General features: G+C 46.8%; 1 protein-coding gene across 2 annotated transcripts in view; it reads left to right on the top strand.

Moving 5' to 3' along the window:
- The window catches only part of LOC146813697 (solute carrier family 22 member 7-like), a 452780-nt gene that overhangs the window by 216160 nt on the left and 212522 nt on the right, over nt 1-24098 (top strand). For both annotated transcript variants that reach the window (XM_085609110.1, XM_085609109.1), the window contains exons 4-6: nt 4227-4381; nt 22873-23041; nt 23657-23780. In XM_085609110.1, coding sequence (XP_085465236.1) covers nt 4227-4381; nt 22873-23041; nt 23657-23780 — 448 coding nt within the window. The remainder of the gene's footprint in view (nt 1-4226; nt 4382-22872; nt 23042-23656; nt 23781-24098) is intronic.

Genomic DNA, 24098 nt, shown 5'->3' with positions numbered 1-24098 from the left:
CCAAAATGAGAAAGCGTTACATCCAAGATGGATACAATGGGCTAATTCTCTCACTGCAACAGATGTTGAATACAGATTTGATCCAAGTTTAAAAACACAAGCATTTCAGCAATCTGAACAAGAATATCCTCTACCAAATGAAATCTTGCCTCTAGATTAGTATGAATATTTTATTTATACTGACGGATCTGCGCAACCAGCCATAGAAAGTAAGCAGCAATATTTTATAGCGTTAAAGGTCGCATGCGTGATGGCAAGTTCCATCCTAGTTTCACAAAAACACTATCTCTAGGAGACTGCAAGGCTCAGTTGGCAGAATTAAAAGCACTTCTACTGGCACTTGTAAATAAGAATCGAGAATTCCCCACACTAATCGTGTGTGATTCTTTTTATTGTGTTCAGTCGTACAATGAATACTTACAGCATTGGGAACAAATCGGGTTTAAAGACGCAAAAGGTGGCACAATTAAACACAAAATGTTATGGGAACAGGTAGCTGAATTGAAATCCGAGCTACCGAGGACTCACATGATCCATACACTGAGTCATCAACTTGATGGCGTTCACGTGGAAGGGAATTCATTGGCTGATGAAGCCGCAAAATGGGCTGTTTGCACGGCTTCCATAGATGCACTGACTCGTTCAAAAACAAGAATAGTCGGAGATATTATGGTAGCTGTCATTGTATCATGCGAAGGCAGCACAGCAGTACCTAAAACATTTCCACTCAAATACTCCTACAAGTTAGATGCACAAAACATTCCATCTGCTCAGATTCCTGGAGTGGGGCATAGAGTAATACCAAATATGGATCGTAGGCAAGGTTTAATGCTAGCTGCACCCGAGGGTTTGGGCTCTGCGCACACAGGCGTTACAGCGACTATTTCTTTACTGAAACAGCGCTATTGGTGGCCAGGGTTAACTAAGCAAACTAAAGACTATGGGGCAGATTTACAAGCCCCTTGCGCCTCTTTTACGCCGCCGTTGTGTCACTTTTGTGATGCAGTGGCGGCATTAAAGACAGCGCCATGCTGCGGGGTATTTACAATGTGACGCATCTGGGAGATGCGTCACGTTGTAAAGCCCTGCGCCACATGTAGGCGTTCCAGCGCAGGGGGTGTGTGTTCCGGCGCAGGAACGCCTCCTAAAAGTGGCTGAGTGAAATCTACAAGATTTCACTCAGTCACTTTTAAGGCCACGCTGCGTTAAAACCCTGCGCCTGCTTGAAGCAGGCGTAAGGATTGACGCAGCATGTTAGGGATAGGGCACCCCCGAGCCTTGATGGAGCTGCGTTGTGCTTGCGACGCAACTCAAGCAATGCCCCGCCTTTCCGACGGGGGATGCGTCACGCATCTGCCCATCCGAGAGCCACGGTGCGCCGCATTGTAAATGCGGCGCATCAGTGGTGGCGCACAGGTGGGCAGATGCATCGCAACTCTTCTGGCGCATCTCTGCTGATTAGCAGAGATGCGCCAGTAGTCGTAAATCTGCCCCACAGTCTTAAAATGCGACATCTGCCAGCAGATGAAAGGCTCCACCGTTGCACGCCCGGCACAGACGCCATTACTAAAGTCAGACAAACCTCTTGCATGTGTGTACTTGGACCACTGCTGCCCCTTACAAACGGATGGGGCTTACAGGTATACCATGGTAGCAGTGGATTCATGCTCGAGATTCCTATGAGTATGGCCTCAGCGTTCTGCTGATGCTCGAACTGTTATGAAAGATTTGCGAGTCTTTATCTGCACATACGCAGTTAGCACCTTACATTCTGACCACAGCACTGCATTTAGCTCTCGGGCTTACAAAGTCTTAAATACATTTTCAAAATAATACATATTTTATAGGAAACTGTGTGGGAATATGTCAGTTTACAGTCCATTGTTTGTCTGCCTGTGTATAATTGAGGAACTAGGGGCTGGAAATAAAACGACTAACCACGGTGAACATATAAATGTAAATCCCTCAGTGTAGAACAGAATACACAAACACAAAATCCCAGCTGGTCTTAAAGACGTCACTCATGAAAGCCACACGCACAGTGGACATTTTGAATTGTGAGTGTCTCTGTTGGCTTTTGTGGTCGGACTGGCTTTGTGCAATGATGATCTGGGAAGTCACTGTGCTGCTCAGAAATTAAGATGCTTACTGGTAAAATGAGTCCTTTACCATGTTTCAAAACACCAGCATCATATAAAAGGTAACTGGAGTTCATAAACAACCTTGTCACCACCCACGAAAAAAGGGAAAGCTTGATGTGTTGCACCCCATTGGTTTAGTTCCTGGAACAGTCAACCTGTTCGCGGGGGTCATGTGCCCAGTATAAACACATGTTGGGCACAGACTAACTTATTTTCTAAGTTACATAAAATATTGTAGCCCTCCTTTTGGTTTCTTGTGTGGAAAATGTAGTACGGTTTGCAATGCAGCAAAAGGCTAAAAGGCTTCTCTGCAGAAGCAAAAAGTCTTAGAAGCACCACACAGTAAGAATGACTTGGGGTTACTTTCTATATCTGCAGTAGTAGATGACACATGTGAAGTCATCTTTTAGTGGGTTCTCCAGATCCGAGTGCATGTAGGCAATGCCCTGAGTGCACATTGTGACCCAAGCCCGTCAGTAGAAGACTAAGGAGAGGAAGGTCGATAGATGTTGAGGTTCGTAAAATGTTGGCAACTGTGCTTGAATTGAAATAGTGCTTTACATGCAGGAGCAGTTTGGTGTGCGATCTTGTACTGTTTTTGAACTTCCTGGATCTTATTGATTTTTAGCAAAGTATGGCGGGTGGGGTAGGGGGTATTACGAAACAAAAAAGTCCTGGATTTTATCAATTTTAGCAGCAGATGGCGGGAGAAGATGGATTTGTGGGTGTTAAGAAATAAACGGTGGGAGGAGGGGTGCTGAAAAATAGGCTTTTGCCAGAAGAGGACACGAGCTACGATATAGGAGGAGGGCCGGCAAACAACTGACATGGGAGTAGCGTGGAAAAACAACTCCTTGCTCGAAAAGATAAAATTCATGAAACTAACTCACCGAACATTGAAAAAGACCCAAAGTACCACAGTCCTGCTTTAAAATGAAACACAACACTAGGACTATCAAAAAGAAAGAGTAAACAGACCCAGTTCTGCTCTTCTCGTGACCCTGCAGTTTGCTCATGTACATACGCTTTAATACCTTCAGAGTGCGGGACTTAAGTAAAATCACATGCAACCACCAAACATGCTTGCTCACAAATAACAAAGAATGTCGAGAAAAGCAGATGGAAAGATAACAGGCGGGTAGCCCCGGGGAGTTAGGTGAAGGACAAGGACAAAAGTAAGATCCCATGCAGCCGCCAAACACGCTTGCGTACAAATAGCAAAGAAGGTCAACAAAAGCGGATGAAAAGGAGTACTTGGGCCAAGCTCCACTGATAAGAAAAACACATTAACGAAATAGCATGTTACAACCAGTAGAAATGGAGGAAAATTAAAAGGGCAAACACATGTACAAATGAAAAGTAATGGCGAGGACGCCCCTTTTAAGATTTATACCGATTACAATAGATTTCACAATCACCGCACAAGCACTGTGCAGGGAAAACCCTTAAAATATCTGCAGTCTTTAAAGAGTTGAGGATCTTTCCTGTTCCTCCAAATTTGCAAATGAAAATACCAGTTTTAACTCTTTCAAGCTTATCTCTGAAACAGTACTTTTACTACTGAAGTTCATATGCAAAGTACGATTGGAATCCTTAGAATAGTGTTCTGTGACAATGCTACAGCAGCAAACTATGTCGGTTGCCTAGCAAAGATACTCTGCACCTGGAGGAAACTGTGTGATATTTCTATGGCTTCATGGGAAATGTAGTTTTCTTAATTATGCCCCAGTGCCTATGTGTAGTTTATCCTCCAGTGACACTAAGCGGCGGCACTCATTATGCACTCTCATGCTTTCCTTCCTCTGAATGGACGTAGTACCAGTGGGGTTGTGGTAATGTGCCTTCTGACTGCTGAAAAGTGCATGTACCTTTCAGGACTCAACTCCTTAGAATATTCAAGCACACAGTTCTCCAATTTAACATCCACACTTACTTTATTGACGTAAGGATTTGCATTCAGCTGAACTCTTTGTGGTTGATGTTTATCCGCTTTCCCAAATCTGTGACTTATGTACAGTGTGTTCATTAATGTGAGCAGAGTGGAGTCTGTTTAAGACAGCCATGCTTTCATGTATTCCCATGCAGGTATGGGCGGCAAACGATGCTCCTGGTGTGCTGTGTGTTCACTGTGATTTTCGGAATGGCCGCTGCAGCATCAGTCAATTTTCCAATGTTCGCAGTATTCCGTTCTCTTTCGGGGATGTCACTTTCTGGATTTCCTATCATCTCACCAACATTGGGTACGTAAAGGGTCAATGTGGTTGCAACTTTGTTAATTAAATTCAGTTTTCCATGTCTCACAACTTATGCAGCTCGTGTAGGTTTCCTCTACAGGACATGCACTCTGCTGCCCCCATCATTCTAGCATATCTTGTCTAGGATGGGCTACTTGGCCAACATTTTTTGTCTCCTCCTGTGTTCATTCCCCAAACTGTTGTTAAGAAACAAAGAAAGAAGAGCTTTGAGTGCGAGCGTGGTCTTGAGTACCTGGACCCAGAATAGTGAATCAATCAGAGTCATGGGTTTATTAGGCATTAATCAAAACGTGACCTCTGCATGTACTCTATGGCCCTCGTCCTTAAATTACTAATGGTTTGCTCCAGCCAGACTTACAAATGACAAGCCCTCCGAAAACCAGAACATGCATGAGACTAGCTCTCAGCAACGTAAACCTGTGGTATTATGGAATGATCTACAAAGGTGGCGGCATAACCTATCTGCTTCACGCTTCTAGTCCATGATGAGCAGGGAAAATGTGCCCAGCGGGCACCTGGGGGAGTAGAGCGAAGGGCTCACTCTTGAAAATGTGCTGTGCCCTTGCCTTCTAGCAGGATCTGGAGTAGGTTTCCTGTTATCAGATGGCAGAGGCTTTGGCAGTGCACCTTCTCCCACCCACTGGGCCTCAGCCAAAACAGGGGCTACCAATAATCCTGTGAACCAGAGTTGCCCTGCTGTGGTGGAGGACCAAAAGTTTCTCTAACAGCCCACATGGCTATGATGGAGCTGTGAGATAATAACACTGGAAAGCTGAGCTGATATCATTCATGGCTTTCGGATGATGGCTGCCATTGTGGACAGGGCTGTGCAAGGAAGCTGAGTCCCTGTGTGAATGGGGGTAAGGGGTTGGTTCTTTGCTGAGTGTCCAGATGATCTGGCCTCTGCTCTAGTGAGGGAGAGTTGGGACTGTAAAGTCCTGATAAGTGTGTCAGTGCTAATTCCATTTCTGCCATAGTCAATTGTTGAGTGGTGTGGCAGGACAAGGGACTCTGCTGCAAACCATGAGGCTACTCCAGGGGCAGGGACCGAAGGTGGACGGGGCCTTGGGGGTGAGAGAGCACCTGGTGAGGCATGCCAGCTGCCCTGAAACTCGCTTCCCAGCATTGAGAGAGAATGTGGCATATAGCCAGATGGATTCAGCACCTTGAAAGCCTTTGAGCCATTTTGAAAAGACAGTGATGTACCTGGTGTAACGGGGCACTCCCACTCTTGACTCTGCTGTAAGACTAAACCACAGATAATTGATGTTGGTGAACTCTGCGCAGTCAGGTTGCTGCAGAGGACACAATAGATCAGGCGCAGTTATGAATCAGCTTGCGTTTCTGTGCAGTTGGAGAGGTGTGTGAAATGCATGGCTTTCCCCAATAAATCTTATTAACAATAATGCTTTTACTGTGAAATGTGATTTTTCCAGTCCCTCACATGCCTTCTACGGGGCAGCTGGAATCTAGTCCCAACACATAGAGGAGCATTTAAAGCACAACAAAAGTTCATGTTTGTATACGTTTATTTCTGAAGTAAAAACTACCACTCAAAGTTGTCTAGGTGCTAACAAATAATGGATATCTGAGGCAAAGATCCAAATGAATGAATATATTCAGTGAATTCCATTCAAGACCAGTGGATGTGGGTGGGATGGTTGACCGTGTTAAAGACAGCTGAGAGGTCCACAATATCAGGAAGAGTCATCTGTGATCACAAGGGCATCATCTGTGATGTGCAAGGTTCAGTCTCCAGGCTGCAGTGTAATTTGAAGCCAGGCTGGTAATTGTGCGCTTATGTGATCTTGAGTTGAGCGTTTATTGCTTTTTCGACTGTCTCGCCAATGAACGGTAGATGAGTGAGAGGCTGGTAGTTATCAGGGTCTGTAGGGTCTAATCTAGGTTTTTTACCAGTGGGGAGATCTGGCCTGTCTTGAGACCTTCTGGGAAACTACCTTGAGTAAGGGAGGTGTAGGAAGGTAGATGTGGGGGGGGGGCTTTGATGAAGACATCATTTTCATATGAAATGTTTTTGTGGAAGCTTGACCTTTGTGGGATTCTACGTGAAGGGCTGGGCGTAAGGGGAGAAGCAGGCTTGGTGTTGTCAATGTGCTGTCCGATATTCTGCAGTCAATGTGAATTGCCTCCTTTGGCTGACAGAGGAAGCAATGATATTGGTCTGCAGTGAGCAACTCTGGCTGCAGCAGCATATGGGGAGAGGTCTGGAGGAGGAGATCATTTTGAAGGTTACTGGGCCAAGTTTGAGTAAGTGACTAAAGGTAGGTGGGAGCTCAGCTGGTGACCTCCTGGAGGAGGGGATTGTTTTTGCGGCAGTATTTGCGGGAGTCAATCCAACAGTGCCACGTCCCCTCACGCTCCTGGTCAGATGATAGTAGTGGAAGCCCTTGGGTAGCACCACCGATCCTTGTTGAAGCTTTCTATGTCTGCTGTGGGCACCAAAGAGCCCAACCTTTGTGTGGAGAACTCTCTTCTGAAACTCCGAGTCTGACCTCCTATACCTTGATGTGATGCCCAAAGGTGGACTCAGTTGGGGCTACAAGTGGCTTAATCAAGCACTTAAGTGGAAAAAAAACTGTCAATAATTAAGGACTCTGCAATGTCCTCAACTCATTAACTGTCAATGTTTTTTAAGTAATAATTACTAAGGAAAGGTGCATGAAATGGTAATGACAATTATTTATTCTTGGCGAACATTTTGTTTTTGGTGTCTAGTTTCTAACAGCTGACTTCTCGTTTAATAAATTATTTAAATTGGGCCCTAGCAATGCCATTTGAGTAAAACTATTCCCCCACATTGCCTGGAGGAGGAGAGTCTCTGTGCTATTTTTTTTTCGCCATCTCCCCTGCATTTGAGCAACCGTATTAATCGTTCTTCTTCCAAGGATGAAATACAGTCAGAGCAGAAGGGCTTAAATCCATGACTTTTAAAGAACCTCTGAAAGAAAGCAATGTATTTGCTCTTGTAATTCCATCTGCTATGTGCAGAGCATGCTCAAGAGGCACACCACAGAAATGGAGTACTCTGGTAAACCTGCTGCCTGTTTACGAGTCACTCTAGGTAGGGAAGAATAGCCAGCTTTGTTGCTTGCTGTTGCAGTGTTTGCACACTTTCCCTATCTTACCCCCCTATGAGTCGGACTCTACTAAGGGTCTAGGAGCTACTTGTGTACGTAGAGAGAAGAGGGAGGTGTTCCCTTGGTCACACTTTCTCAACCTCAAGCCTAGATGACTTGCCTTGTCAGTCTGAAGACCCGAAGGCCTCTGAGCTCTAGGGCTACATCTGCTCAAAATACTTGAAGTACTTTGAATGCAACACAGCCATCTTCAGATAGTGGAGAATGCCAATACCCCATCCCCCCGTCATGCTCCCCCTTTTGATTGGAGGATAGGCGGAAAAATTAGCACTACTCTCTGAAAAGCCTAACTGCTCACCCATCTACCACAAATAGAGTGTTATTATTATCTACTTTTGCCTCTTTGTACCAAAGTGCGACCCACTAGACTCTCTGCACAGTGTACTTCATTTTAGTGCATTATATACAGAGCCAGCTTCTTAGATTGTTGGATCCGCGGTGGGGTCTGCGACTTTGCGATTGCTGATACCACTCGGTCAATAAGCAAATACATGAGTAAACCTAAAAATTGTCTTTAGTTGTATTTTTTAATTGGTCTATTTTATCTAAATTTTAAAAGTAACTGATAGGGCCTTGGTTAAGTCCCTGAAACCAGTGTTAGAATTTAAAAACAAGGACAATAGAAAAGTGTTAAGGCTGTTTAACTTTACAAAAAGGTCTCAACTTTAGTACAATTATGGATAACCCAAGGGGAAAGCTCAGGAGCTCGACCTGACACCATGCATGAAGTTGTCATAGTCCCAGTTATCGGCCTTCTGTTAAGGTTATGGTGTTAAAACTGTCTCTCATGCCACGAAAGATAAGCTTAGAAGGCCATTGGAAGAATATGAGAGAGATCATCCAGTGGATGAAGACGATTCCGAGGAGGATTGTCAAACATAACAGTAGGATGCTGAGGAGGTAGTAGAGTCCCCTGCCTGAGAAGAACCTCCCTCAGAGGAGGAGCTTGTCCTAGAAAGATTGGTCAGGAAGTTGGTTTTAGAAGCTCAACTCCTGGACCTGGAGAAACAGAGAAAAGAGATGGGTCTTGGACCTATCTCTGGTGGCAGCAATTTCATAACTTTGGAGAGAGGAATATTTTGACCCAAAAATCCGCAAAGGGATTGTCCCTAAATATACAGATGGTTATGACATTGAGGAAATATGAATTTTTATGATCAATTGTGTCCCCTATCTAGACCCCAACGGCTCCATGTACATGCTACAAGTACATGTATGTTCCCTCCACTTCAAGCTATGAAGACGCAAATACAATTGTGTCCAACGTTAATATGTCATCTTTCAGATCTGCCATAAATGGGTCAGATATTCCGTTCCTAAGTATGCCTTGCCACCGTCTTTATATGGTATACTTTTCACGTTTTCCAGCTCTGGCAAGGTAGGCCCTGAATTCTGCCATCGAGCTTTTCCTGCTTCTGCCTCTGAATGCTCCAGCCTGGACCTGCATCTGTATCCATGAACTTTGTCTTACTTCCTGCGCGGCTAACGGTGCTTAGCCCGGCCTGCTGCCTGCCAAAACTGTATTCAGCCTTCAAGTTATCTGCTCCGCTCCTCGAGAAATGCATTCCTGTCTAGTAGCTTAGGTAAACATCCCTCCAGCTGCAGAGCAAAGGGCCCGGCCTTACTGTCTCCGTGCAAGTAATTCATGACTTTCGTTACCATGGTAGGCCCATGCCCCCTCGCATCTCATGTAGACACTTAGACGCTTGTACACGCACTAGCAGTCAGTATAGAATAGACTCTGTCCGAAAGACCTTTTCTTCCAGATAATATAGTTCCTTAAACACAAGATATTAGATACGATTTGGGACTAGGTTGTCCTGACATCCCAGACTTCTGTCTCCTCATGTAGGGCTAAATGTCAAGTTCCCTTCACCCTCTAGTTACACGTCAATCACACGTCATGCGGCTGCGCGCGCATCTCTGCCATGTATTTTTGCTGACTTTGCAGGATTCTCTTATGGATCCACTCACTTGTGTCATCATCATAATGACGTTTCTAGTATACGCCTTTATGCACGCCTATTGTAACGCCTTTTTTATTACGTATGTGTATTCTTATCTTTCCTATCAGCTGTTACGCCTCCTGCATCTGTCTTTACTGTAATGCATTTAATATAAATATGACAACCTGTCAATAATGTATTGCTGATCCCTTCCTGAACCTTCGTGGTGACGGAACTCGATTGCCTGGTTCGAACCATCATTCCTTTGTAAGGAATAAATTCCCTATTTATAAACTCGAATACCACGGATTCTGCCTCTTATTTTACTGAGTTATTCTTATTGAATTTTACCGCATAAATTAAGTCTAGGTAATTTAAATTTACCACAACATCACCAAGTGGTTTGCTGCTTTCGAGAGAGCCTGCATCAGTAGAAAGGTAGCCAAGAAGCACTGGGGCTCTCTCTTGTGGGAACTTCTCCTCTAAATGCAGGGACAGACTCCTGACATTGATTGAGACATATACTGAGTCCTATGACCTCATGAAGGATATCCTGATTGAGGGCTTAAGATTCCCCGCTGAAGAATATTGTGTCAAATTCAGGGAGACTTGAAAAACTCAGTCAGTCCTGGGTTGGTTTTGTAGACTGTTCAGTAAGGACACTAGGTGGCTGGTTGAAAGGTAACAATGTGCTTGACTATGATGGACTTTACAATTTAATCATGAAAGAGCACCTGTTGAATAATTATCATGAGCAGTTACATCAGTTCCTGGTAGACCTTGGTCCACTTTCTCCTCAAAAGTTGCGGTAGAAGGCATGCCACTGGGTCAAAACAAGCATGACCAAAAGTGCCATTGGTGAGGGTGACCAAAATAAGGAGGACGAAAAGATCCCCCAAGGGAAAGATGGTGACCAAAAAGATCAAAACAAAAATCAGTCTTCTAAAGGCCCCCCAAAACCTTCTCTGGACTGAGGGCCCAGAAACTCTTCACAGTCTAAGGGTGGGTACCAGGGTAAGAACTGGGATCCCAAAAAGGCTTGGTGTAATGACTGTCAGGCTTTTGGACACCGAACTAGAGACCTTAGCTGTAAAAATAAAAATAATGCCTCTAGTACACTTGCAGTAAATGCATTGGTAAGTCTACAGATGGGATCACATGTAGGTCCTGACTATGTCAGCCTATGGTGGAAACTCTAGTCACATGTGGGGAAGTGGATGCAGCTACCCTGGCTGTCTGACCCAGTAATCTGGAGAAATACAGACAACATGCCACATATTAATGGGGTTAGAGTTGAAGCTCTGCGAGATACTGGTGCCAGTGTCACCATGGTGACTGAGCAACTGATGTCATCAGACCAGTATTTTCCTGGATAGACATATACCATCCTGAATGCTGACAATCAGGCTAAGATACATCCAATGGCGTTTGTGCCCTTAGAATGGGAAGGGTTACTCTCTGCAAAAGGGGTGCTGGTATCTTCTGAAATTCCTGTATAGTGCCTGCTTGGCATTGATTTGGGCTAAAGTAGAAAGGAAAACCAATGCAACCATGTTGGGTATACCTGAATGGGTGTGTGTAAAAAGGTTATGGACCAACCTTCCAAGAGAAAGGGAAAGAAGTCTGGGAAACCAACTTCTATACAGACACCAGATCAAGTCCCCTCTCCTCAGGGAGTAGACTTTTCAGTTCCAGAGGGAACTGAGACCCAGGAGATTGTGCCTTACACAGCAGAGCTCTAGGGCCCAGAGTGACCTCTAGGGAAGATATGTGCCAGGGGCAGAGGACCTGTCTCACTCTGGAAAGTCTGAGGCAGCAAGCTGCTGATCAGGAAAAGGGAGAAGCCAGTAGCTCCCACAGGACCTCTTGGGCTCTTGGGAGGAGGGACTCCTTTGCACTGAGGCTAGAGACCCTAAACCTGGTGCCACTAGGAGTGTGGTAGTGCCTCAATAGTTTAGAGAGTTTCTCCTCACATTGACCTATGACATCCCCCTAGCTGCACATCTTGGCCAGACCAAAACGTGGAGTAGGCTGGTGAACCACTTTCACTGACCAGGTATGTCCCAGAAGGTGGCCACCTGAAGGCCCCCTTCATTCCACTTCCAGTAGTTGGGGTTCCCTTTGAAAGGGTAGGGATTGACAGTGTTGGTCCCCATGACCCTCAAACAGTATCAGGAAGCAGGTTTATACTGCTAGTAGTGGATCATGCTACCAGGTATCATGAGGCCATCCCCCTAGAACTGCCACTGCCCTTCAGTGGCTAGGGCTCTCCTTGGTATCTTTAACAGGGTGGATTTTTCTAAGGAGCTAGTATCAGACAGAGATACAAACTTTATGTCTATTTACCTAAAACACATGTGAGCTGAATTTGGAGTGACCTACAGGTTCACTACCCCATATCATCTGCAGACCAATGGGCCTGTTGAATGGTTCAACAAGGCATTGAAAGGTATGATTGGTGGACTCACTGAAAAACTCAGAAGGGGATGGGATGTCATACTGCCATGCCTGCTTTTTGCCAACGACGAAGTGCCACAGAAGGGAGTAGGGTTTACTCCCTTTGAACTTCTGTTTGGTCATCCGATAAGGGGACCATTATGTCTTGTGAGGGAAGGATGGGAGAAATCTCTCAAAGAACCTAAACAAGGGGGCGTGGCCGGCCAGCACCCAAGATGGCCACTCTGGAGTAGAGCTCCAATCGTCACCTAAATAAAATCCCCCCACATCCGCCAAAATCGTCCGCTTAGCCCACCACAACTAAAGATCTGGTGCACCCTTATGTTCGGGAGTCACCCGGTCAAGAAACGATAAAAAATCTGCTTCTACCGACCAGAGATATCGACACTGATACTGCGCGCTGTGGAGAGGAGGGAGATCCAGCTGTGACGGCGCTCAGCGCCCAGCTACGTCGAGCCGGCTGCTGAAACTCGGGCCTGTATGCCCTGGAGCTCGTCCCTCTCAAGCGGCCCCACTCACCTCCAGCCTAAAGACTGCCTCTGCTCTGCCTGTGTCACCACTGTACATCTTCAGCAGTGGTCCCGGGGTGCTCCCTGCTGTTGGCAGGTGTGACAACGTGCCGAGTGGGCTCTGGTGCATGCCATCAGCTGTGATGGGCCTCCCGCGTCACTGGCTTAACTCTGGAGTCTGCAGCGAAGGGGGAGTGGTGATTGCAAATCCCCCCCCCTCAGTACTTTTACCTCATCTGGCGCCTAGGTCAAAGAGATTCTCTCTGCCTCAGACGACCAGCATCTGCAGCTCCTCTTTGCTCCCCTCCCCCACAATGGACGGCGGGCCCACGTGAGGCCTAATTGCTGCAAGATCAAGGTGGGTGCATTCTGAAGGTGTGCGGCCATCGTGACCCCCTCATCCCACCAAAGTTGTGAAACAGGCTGCCTGTCCCGGTGCTACCTGGGAGGTCATGGGCTGTCCTATTGGGGTCGCAAGAGCGCCACAGGACCTCACTTAACTGGTTGAAGACAAGGAGCTGAGGGTGTGGCCATATTGGTGTGCGAGGAGGGGGGCCACGTTGCCAAGACGGGACCCAGATCTCTGGGGCTCCTGCATGGGTGAACTATGACCGGTGTTGAGTGGTGGGGCACTGCACATTTATTTTCCTCCTGGTTATTAGACATATATGACTCCACTACCTTACATAGCTCAGGTCTAAAATCAAAAATCTGTACCGAGGTAAAGGCATCTGCGAAGGGATCCAGGCAGACCCACCTGTTGAAGTTGGTAAAATTTGCCCATTCTCAGCCTGATACTGTGGACGAGAAGCACGCTGAGATTGACGCGAAGCAACAAACCGATGAAGGGGCCCCGATGCTGGTGGATGTCATGGAGGCCATTCGGGGGGTCCGATCGGCGCTGGAGAAAAAAAATAGATATGGTAACGGCTGCAGTCACCCTTATACATGCCGACCTACGCAATATGGGAGAAAGGGTCAAGGCTACCAAAGATTCAGTCTCAACGCTTCAAAAATCTACGAAAACGCTTGAATCGACGGTCAAGTGACTACAGGCCAAAACATCGGACCTTGAGGCTAAACTGGAGGATTAGGAGGTTCGCACACACAGAAATAACGTGCAAATTTTGGGGGTTCTCGAGAGGGTAGAAGGGCAAGCTACGGACCTTTTTGTCGAGGACTTACTTCAGAATCACCTGCAACCTGTACTATTCACCCTAAAGGTGTTACCCGATCTACCTCTTACGAACAGTGGAGTCCCTTGAAGTGTCGAAGAGACTAAGAGTGCCAGGCGGCCCCAAAGGGGCATGGGTGACTATGTTTTATGAGAGACTGTTTGATGTTTGCATTTTTCTTACATGTATTGCACTTGTATTGAACAGCCAGATGCGATCATGGCGCGAGATCAACCGCTTTGTGCTGCTGTTGGGGCTGGGACTGCCAAATGTGTTTACATAAGTGGCACGTCAGGTATAGTCTTCTGTTCTTAGCGCGCTATGTCCAGGGCTCGCATAGTTCTTATGGGGGAATGTGGCTCTATAATTGGGTAATTCCGGCTGTGTAGTGTTCCCCTTCACAAAGCATACTTGTTTTGGGTACACAGGCACTCTGCAAAATTGGGGGGAGGGCAGTTCTACTTCCACGTTGCAGGGAGGCAGGGTGGGGGAGGGATCCAGGGTGTTTCAACAGGGTTGGTTGCAGGTTTAAAGTGTGTGTTCAGTGCAGTCGAGTAGATGGTGCTACCTTCAATGCACCTTGGGTTGTCAGCAATGTGCCTAATAGTTTTCCAGAAATCGTATGTGAGATGACTCAGAAGCGTTTGATCATTGGGGATGGTAAAGTGGATCCTCATTGTTGCTTATCTGTGGTCCTTCGAGAGGGAGGGCCTCCAGTCCCGCCTGTAAATGAGTGTTGTCTATGAAACGGCGCCACCATTGAGTCGCCTTAAATTACTCTCTTGGAATGTAAAAGGCTTGGGAGATTGAGTTAAGCGGGGAATAGCATTGCAATATCTGAAACGACAGACCCCGGACCTCGTTATTACTCCAAGAAACACATATCGAGGAAACCTCCTACTGCGCACTCAATAGATTGGGACATAAGTTGGTGGCACATGTGGGCTATGCTAAAGGGTCTAGAGGGGAGGGTATTCTTGCACGCAACTCCCCCCCTTCCAGATGTACAAGGTCACTTGTGATCCGCTTGGCAGATTTGCCACGGTCCCTCAATGTGACTTCTCTGTCTGTGCCCCACAGACTTCACTCCCCTACTTTGACTGACCTGGGCCCGCATATGTTAAGCCTGCCCGAGGGTGACGTATTGGTGGGGGGAGATTGTAATGCAACTCTCAATGGGGATCTGGACAGGCTACCGCCGAGACAAGGGGAACCACCCGGGAAGCTACTGGCAGATTTCCTCGGGGCACTGGGCGCAATAGATGTCTGGAGGATATGCAACCCTATGGCCAAACACTATACCTTCCACTCCGGGGTACACGGGAGTATGTCTCGCATAGACTACCTCTTCTGCAAAGCCAGCGAACTCCCCATGTTCGGCGAGAACTCCTTCCTTCCCAGGGGCATCCTGGACCATTCCCTGTTGGTGGCATACTACGGAGGCGTTCCTCCCCCCACCCATCATGAAATGGTTCTTAACCCTTGGTACCTTAGGGTGCCGGCGATTCGAGACAGACTGGCGGAAAACACTAAGAATTATTTTACTGAAAACTACAGTTCTGTTGACTCAGATGTAACGCTATGGGATGCATACCAAGACGGTGATCCACAGTTGTGGGGTGGCGGCGGTAGCAGGACATAGAAAAGAAAAATGGAAACAGCTGGATGAGATTGAAAGAGAGGTTGCCCTTCTCGAAAGTGATCTGGTGACATCAGGCACACCAGATACCATGCACAAATTATCTATAAAGCAGAAGGAGTACAGAGAGATCACAGAGTATGCAGCTAGGGCCCAATATCGGGCCACTCAGCAGCATTGTGTCTATGATATTGGTGATAAGGCCAGTAAGTTGTTAGCGTGGCTCGACAAGCGGGAGGTAGCCAACAGATGGGTGGCTGAGATTATAGTCCAGGAAGGTTGAAACTGCAGAACAGAGTAGGGATTACGAGAGCATTCGCCGACCATTTTGAACGGGTCTGTGCCGCTACGCAGGCATCCACTCAGGTAGCAGCGGTGGTACTGCTAGCCACTCTACCGCTGCCCGTTTTGGAACCCCAGGATGTTAGAGACCTCGATGCCACCTTGACAACCGAGGTGTCTAAGGCGATTGGCGCCTTGCAGCCCACAAAGGCCATGGGCCCCAGTGGCCTCCCAATTGAACTCTACAAATCTAACGCCACTATGCTTGCCCCATTCCTCATGCAAATGTATGAGGAGAACGTGACGAGGGGTGTCCTGACAGAAACGCAGATACTAGCGAATGTCGTAGTCATATACAAAAAGAGTAAACCCCCGAGCAGTGTAGCTCTTATCGACCTATTTCGCTCCTACACCCGGAAGTCAAAATACTAGCTAAAATTCTGGCTCGGCGTCTCTCGCCGTATCTTCACAAACTGATACATCCGGACTGATCCGATTTTATGACCACTAGAAATACCACGTTGAATCTCCAATGCCTTTACGGAGTCATAGGTAGAGCCTCCATCGTATAAGAGGACTCAGTGATTATGTCTCTAGACGCCAAAATGGCTTTCGACATGATTGAATGGCCTTTCTTATTTGCCTCACTTGAAAGATACGGGTTTGGAGATCGGTTTTTATCCTGGGTGCGTCTCTTTTATTCGAGGCCCCTAGTACGAGTTACGGTGAACGGACGGAGGTCGGAAACCTTTGCATTGAGGAAGGGTACGAGACAGGGCTGCCCCCTCTCGACTCTGCTCTTTGCTTTGGCTCTTGAGCCTCTGGATCAGGGGGACCCCCTTATCAGGGGCCTCAATTGGTTGGTGGATTGGATGGATAACATTTCCCTTTACACCAACTACATTTTACTCTACTTGGCCAGACCCCAGTTTTCCATCCACCGGGTATTGCATATTTTGGCCCTCTATCAAAAATACTCAGGCTACACTATTAATTGGGATAAATCATTGGTCTACGTTTTGAGCATGGAATGCCCTACTCTACCCGCAAGTTGTGAGGCCAAAATAGTCAGACGGTTTTCTGTACCTAGGAATATACATTGCGTCCAATTCTATAGTTTTCAACGATTGAAATCTCATACCACCCCTGCGTCGCTTTCGAGCTGACGTGCAACTCTGGAAAACACTACCCCTTACATTATTGGGCAGAGCCGCCCTCTATAAGATGATGGCACTTCCCCACTTTCTCTATGCCCTACAGAATACACCCTATTTGGTTCCATCACAATACTTTCAATCAATTGATTCTGAGGTATGGGCCTTGCTTTGGAATAACGGTACACCCCTCATTGCTCTTGCTAAGCTCACAAAAAGCTGGCATGACAGTGGTATCGACCTGCCCACTATTAGATCCTATTACTGGTCCTCGCAGTAAGTGGTTCTTAATCACTGGGTGCATCAACCCGTTACAGATCCGGCCTATAGGATGGACAGGAATAACATGCTTCCCAGTAATTACTCAAGGGCACTCTATGGTGGGGCGAAATATACACCCAAGCACACCCCAACTTCCACCACAATTACTTTATGGTGCAGGGCAACAACCGCTCTTGGCTGGAAAGATAAAATTACACAGGTCACTCCTCTGCTCGAAGCTTGTCAATTGGGTATGCTGTCAAAGCAGCCAGGGTTCGATAAGTGGGACCTGATTGGCCTCTCGAGAGTTGGTGAGATGTGGGTGAAGGGTAAAGTGATCCCGTTCAGCGACCTGCAGAGAGATTACCAATTGCAAGGGGGAGAAACCTTTTGTTACCTACAGGCCCGTAGCACGTTACATAAAGCGATACCTAAGGGAACTGACCTGACGGTCTCCTCGCCCCTAGAAGACAGGTTATTAGACGACTACCTACCAGAAAAAGCCATTTCATTGACTTATCACAAAATACTTAATAACCCACCTGCGACCCAGGATAGAATTCGTGCAAAATGGGTAGACGATGTAGAGGACATAAACGACGAAGACTGACGGGAGGCCCTGGCTTCTCCCCGTGAGGAGGCGATCTGCTCTCGTTTCAAACTCATCCAACTTAAACTACAACACAGAGCCTATTACACCAGCTCAGTGCTTGTTAGGATGGGGGTTCTTGGCTCCCCGGCCTGTCCCAGAGGATGCGGTCACACCGGCACTTACATACACCAATGGTGGGAATGTTCGATCCTCCAGAAGTGCTGGGGAAAGGTTGTATCTGCCTTGTCCCGGATTTGTCATAAACCCATCGACGTCTCCCCTCGGCTTTGTCTTCTTAATATCTGGGAGGCTACGGATTTGTCAAGAACTGAGAGGCTGTGGGTCTCTTTGAGTTGTATGGTGGCGAAGCGCAATATAGCTAGAACATGGAAAGGTGTAGTCAAGTCGAGGTTCACTGACTGGGAATCGGACATGGATTGGTCCATGCAAGCAGAAAGGGTTATCTACGAGAGCAGGGGATGCCCACGTAAATGGAAGAAAATCTAGGGCCCTTGGAACGTGAGTAGAGGTTTGCTATGTACCCCTTTCGGCGATACCCCCCATTGTCAATTGATAATGTTTTGAATACGTTGGGCACTATGAAACGTGATTATATTGTAGACCCTGTAACGAATTGACATTCACTGTTCGAATGTAATGCGATTGCCGAAAAGTGTTGATGACTGCACTACACTGCACTTTCTTTGGTTTGTATTGTTTTTATGATGATTTTTGCAATAAAAAGATTTTAAAAATGTTTTTTTTAAAAGAACCTAAACAAGATATTGTGGACTATGTGCTTGGCCTTTGTTCCAGAATGGTTGAGTACATGGAAAAAGCTAACAGAAACCTTGAGGCCAGCCAAGAGCTCTAGAAGCTCTGGTATGATCAAAAGCCTGCCATGTTAGAGTTCCAACCGAGGCAGAAGGTGTGGGTTTTGGAGCCTGTGGCTGCTAGGGCCCTCCAGGACAAATGGACTGGGCCCTACCCTATCCTTGAGAGAAAAGGGGAGGTTACCTATCTGATGGCCCCATCTATGTAAACAGCCATAAACCCTATAATGACAGGGCTGTCGTGACCATGCTGATGGGCACAGATGAGGTTCAGGAACCAGAGAGTGAGCGTCTCTCTGACCTCCTCTCAATGCTAAAGATGGGTCAGTTGATGAAGTGGGTCTTGTCAGACACCCTCCCTGCCCAACAGCAGACTGATTTACAGGCAAGTCCTAAATGATTTTGCGGATTCTTCTTGACCCCTGGCCAAAATAACTGGGGTACACATGATGTGGACACTGGTTACAGCCTACCTGTCAAAAATAAAATCTGCAGGCAGCCTGATTTTGGTAAGGAGAGCATCAGAGCTGAAGTAAGCAAGCTACTAGAATTGAGCCCTCTGAGAGGCCCTTGGCCAGCCCAGGTGTTTTAGTCCCAAAACCTCACACCCAGAGTGGAAAGCAAGAGATGGGGTGTTGTGTGGACAATAGGGGCCTCTGTGCTGTGAATAAAATGGATGCACATCCAATTCCTAGGACTGATGAATTAATTGACATGTTAGAGACAGCCAAATATCTTCATATCAGGGTACTGGTAGATATGCCTGACCCCTGGAGCAAAAGAGAAATCCGCCTTCTCAACCCCAGAGGGGCATTATCAGTGAACTGTGATGCAGTTTGGATTAAAGAATGCCCCTGCCACCTTCCAAAGGTTGGTGAATAAAGTCCTTGCTGGGTTGGAATCCTTTAGTGCAGCTTATCTTCATGATATTGCTGTATTTAGCTCTATCTGGCGTGATTACCTGATCCACCTTGCCAAGGTCCTTGAGGCTCTGAGAAGTTCAGGCCTCGCTATCAAGGAAAGCAAGTGCCAGAAAGGGCAGGGCATGGTTGTGTACTTGGGCCACCTTGTAGGTGGAGGCCATGTTTAGCCCTTACAACCCAAGATGCAGGCATTTCTGGACTGGGTAGATCCAACAACCCAGACCCAAGTCAGGGCATTCATTTGCTTGACTGGATACTCAAGGAGGTTTGTGAAGGGATATGGGTCAATTGAGCCCCCCCCCCCCCCCAAAGAGCTGACCTCTAAAAAGATGCCCAAGAAGGATAAATGGACAGTGAGTTGTAAATAGGCTTTTGATTCCCTAAAAGAGACAATGAGCTCAGCACCTTTTCCGAAAGCCTTAGATTTTACCAAGCAGTTCATCTCATCGGGGGACGTCGAGACCCCTGAGACCAACTCCATGAGTGACCCAGTCATCTGGAAATCATCCCTGCAAGCTGCCTGACCGTGAAGACCACCTTGAGGCACATAGCCCGGCTGACCTATCTGCACTGCACCCAGCCCACCTGGCCTGGGTACAGATGAACCAGCTGTGCTCCCGTAGTCCTGAGACCCTTGTCAACCGATCTCTCATTTGGGGTCCCTCGGACTTAGCTGTAAGTCCTCCTGTGCAGCCTGATTTTAGGCGGCCTCCCTTTTTCATAGTGCACCTGCTACCAATGACCTAAGCACCATGCTCACGGCCGAATCTAGGACACTCCTGACGATCTGCTGGCGGAGCATTGTACCTTGTCCTGCTGCCACACCACACTCCAAAGCTGATGCCCTAGATCCGACTGTACAATTTAAATGCATTTTTGAATTTTCTCTTATAGAGTATCATTGTGCCTTAGTACGCAAAATAGTGAGTTATTTTCCGAAATTTGAAAAATCATAACTTAAAAAAGTACTTACCTGTGAATGAAGTTCTTGGTCTGAAAAATTATAAAACAATCAGTGTTATTTTTGCAAATTGGTCTTGGGATTTATTCTCGAGTGTGTCTCATTTATTGTCTCTGTGAGTACAATAAATGGTTAGCACTACCCTCTGATAAGCCTAACTCCTCGCCCACACTGCCAGAAATGGAACTTTAGCATTTACTTCTTTTGCCTCTCGGAACCAATTTGGAATCCACTGAACTCTTTATATAGAGAGCCAGCTTCCTACAGACATGTACTCATTTTTTTACTGCTCCTTCCCACCAGGTAAAACCTGAAGGAAAGGGGCTGTAAAAACATTCCAATGCTCCCCCCGCCACAGGAGAAGCCGCTTATGGTGAGAGAACCTGTACTTTTTTTCTTTTCAAAAAGAAAATCCTGTATCCAGATTTTCTTTTCGAAAAGAGAAAAAGAATACCATTTGCTGCAGGGCAGCATCCTTCCCCGCGCAGTCCTGCAGCAAACAGTAAACAGTAAACAGTAAACAGCAAACAGCAAACAGCAAACAGCAAACAGTAAAAGGGATCCGCCTTGAATGCTGTTCCTACCAATAGCTTTAGAAATGACCGCCAGCTAGGTGGTCATTTATAAATCTGGTAGGCGATCTTCCACCAGGGCAAGAAGGTAATTTACGCCATTGTTCTGGCGGACCAGAGGACTGCCAGCCAGGATATAAATCCTGCCCTTAGTTTCCATGCACTTTTTCCATTCTCTCACGAGTGATGCAACCCACCTTTCCCAACGCAATTGTTTCCTCACCAAAACACACCGCACTAGAAGACCTTTTCTAAATCGATCCATTAGACACCTGTCTCCTTGTAGCTTGTAACTTCTCATGAGTGTGCAGTGACTCACAATTGTGCTTACACTTGTTTATAGATTATATAGACGTAAATCCACATTATTTAAAGTCTATTTTAAAAAAAAACTCCTTTAAAAATGATTTACTAATGGTTGTGATGACCAGTACTTCTAGTGCTCACGAGATTTGGAGTGAGTTTGAGAATTTTTCCTATATGGTTATATGCTGCTAGGATGTAAACAGTTCTACATCTTTTAGTATTCTGAATGAACATATTGTGAAGGACGATGGCCACGCCCAAAAGGGTTTTTTAATTAGGGGCGGGCGTACTCTCAGACATTCCGTGAAATGTAGGTGGATTTGCGTAAAAACGCCACAAGATTCTGCAGAGTTCCACCAACAGGCAGAAATCATGCATGTTACGATTCAATTTAGCGCCAGTAGAGCGAGCAGCAATGGTTAATTTCTAAAAAAAAAAAAAAAAGTGCCAGGGCTCTTGTCAGGAGACAGCTTTCACCAGCTAATTTCTCATGTTAGAGCTGCCTATACAAGAACCAAGAAACCCTACAAGAGACGATGTGGCGTAATGGCCAGATGGGGAACTAGATTTGATTCTCTGTGTTGGCTCAACATCCTGTGATTCTTGGCAAAACACTTAATCTCCCTGTGCCTACCAGAAATGAATGTGTCCTTAACTGGTGCTCAGGTGCCGGTGTTGATGATTAAGTGCTGGTGCTGAGCACTGTAAACAAACGGCACAAATTAAGCACTGGCGAGCAGCACTGAATAATCATCGCAAACTGCACCTTGTGGTGCGCAAGAGTGCACGGCCATTCAAGCTGATTTTGCTGCCTCTCGAAGAGAAAATCTAGTCGAGCAGCAACAAACCTACTTGATAAGCAGCCCTCTGAATGCAGAAAAATGATCCGGGGGACGCCAAATCTTTCTTGCACTTGCCAGCTCGCATTTCTGTAGCCTCGTGGGAAAATAATTCTGTCACGCAGCGATTGGTGGAATTTGTCTGGAACTCCGCATTGCAAGAGTAATGCAGAATCACCGAATTCCATCAATTCCTCAGGCAGAATGAAGCATTACGCCCACCCCCCCCCCCCCCTTGTTATTTACACACTTTTTGATGTACACTTAATATGGCATTATTAAGATACTAGGATCCTGAGACCCCTACTTCTACATATCATAGAAAGGGTGTGCAAATCCCGCTGACGCAGCAGCTGCATACTCCATACTAGAGAGAGTCCGGCTGTGTTATGCAGGGCTATGCTTGAGAGCGCTGGGCTATGCCATGCTTCTCTATAGTCGCTGTTAACTGCCTGATCTGGGCCACAGAAGAAGGTCCCCTAGTACCATGGTTAACAACATGCACTTTGTCCATTCCCAATGGGCTGAGAGCCTTCTCCGGTCTCTGCTGGCCAGGGCTGGTTGTGGGGCGGTATGTCTTCAGTTCCATTGCAAGTAAGAGAGAGCACGGCAAGCAACCGCTCCCAAACTCTCGAGTCTTTGTTTACAACCTTTTGTGTGCTCTGGTGATTGCACTAGTTTGTTAGATCATGGGCTATGAGAAGTAATGGATAGAAAAACTGCATCAAAGCAAGATAGACTAAGCATGAAGCCCCAAGCTTCTGAGTAGAGTTTGGAACAGAGATTTACCCCATTATGAATTTCCCAGACCTTGAGTTCTCTGGTGGCCACCAAGAATCCATGTCTGATCGTTGTGTCTCCTCTCACAGGCGTGGAGTGGGTAGACATGAAGCATCGCACCTTGGCCGGATTCCTGGGTAACGTGTGGGGCTGCGTTGGAATCGTGCTCCTGTCCCTGATGGCGTACCTGATACGAGACTGGCGCTGGCTTCTCGTCGCTGTTACATGTCCCTATATTGTGGCCATTTTCAGCACCTGGTGAGTGAATACTTCTAGGCTATGAGGGTAAATGTACAACAGCTGCCTTGATTATCCAAGATTGCAACTCAAAACATAATACTTCCAGAGCTATATAGCATCCATTCTACAGCTCATCATTCTTCACCTTCATCACCAAAGTAGAGTCCCAAACAGAGCCCTGACAGTGCTCCTCAAGGGTGGTCCGAATCGGTGCCCTCATACATCTATGTGCCGCTATCCCATCCTTCGTGTTCTAGAGTCACCCTCGGAACACCTTCGGTGCCCTCATACATCTATGTGCCGCTATCCCATCCTTCGTGTTCTAGAGTCACCCTCGGAACACCTTCGCATCTGCAGGGCTGCAGTAACTGTCCTAGTCAAACCCGCTCTGTGTCTGATAGTTGGTTCAAGGTCCCACTGTCCCCAACCAGCCAGCACCAGCGTGGTCTCTCCTGACCTAATCATGCCCATGCCCCCTGGTCTCCGTGGCAGTGTCCACGTAAATCCAGTTCTGTCACTGTGTGTTTCTTTCTCCTGACCCTTCGTTCATTTCTTTTCTCTGAACATCTGAAATTGTACAAACAACACTAGATTTGCATTGTTTGTGCTTCGGTCTCTTCTCTTCCCAAACAGGTGGCTCCCCGAGTCTGCGAGATGGCTATTGGCCAAAGGCAAGATACGGGAGGTGCATGCCCTCTTGGTTCGCTGCTCTTCAATGAATGGCCAAACACAGCTGCCTTCCAGTATAAACATTGAGGTAAGAGGATGTGTCTAGTGGTGCGTCCCAGTGGTTATGCACAGATGTTTCTCTGCAAGTCACCTCTCCTTCGCTCTCTCCTTCTGTCAGATCCACAGTGCGGATGAAATACATTTATATCCCGCCACGTGCCTTCGGAGTGGCCGTGCGCACAGTTTGGCTCTCCAACTCTGTTTGGAAGATGTTAAAGTCTACGCTAATGTATTTGTCTTCTTGCAATTTGTATGTCATTAAGAAGTCTTCTCTTTTTCTATTGCGCTTCTCTACTGCGGTTTGTTTTATTCTTTCAGGGTAACCTCTTGGCAGCAATTTTTTGTC

The sequence above is a fragment of the Triturus cristatus genome, chromosome 6 (assembly GCF_964204655.1).
Source record: "Triturus cristatus chromosome 6, aTriCri1.1, whole genome shotgun sequence".
Classification (NCBI taxonomy): Eukaryota; Metazoa; Chordata; class Amphibia; order Caudata; family Salamandridae; genus Triturus; species Triturus cristatus.
The sequence above is the reverse complement of the archived record's forward strand: the minus strand, read 5'-3'. Positions and strand labels throughout refer to the sequence as shown.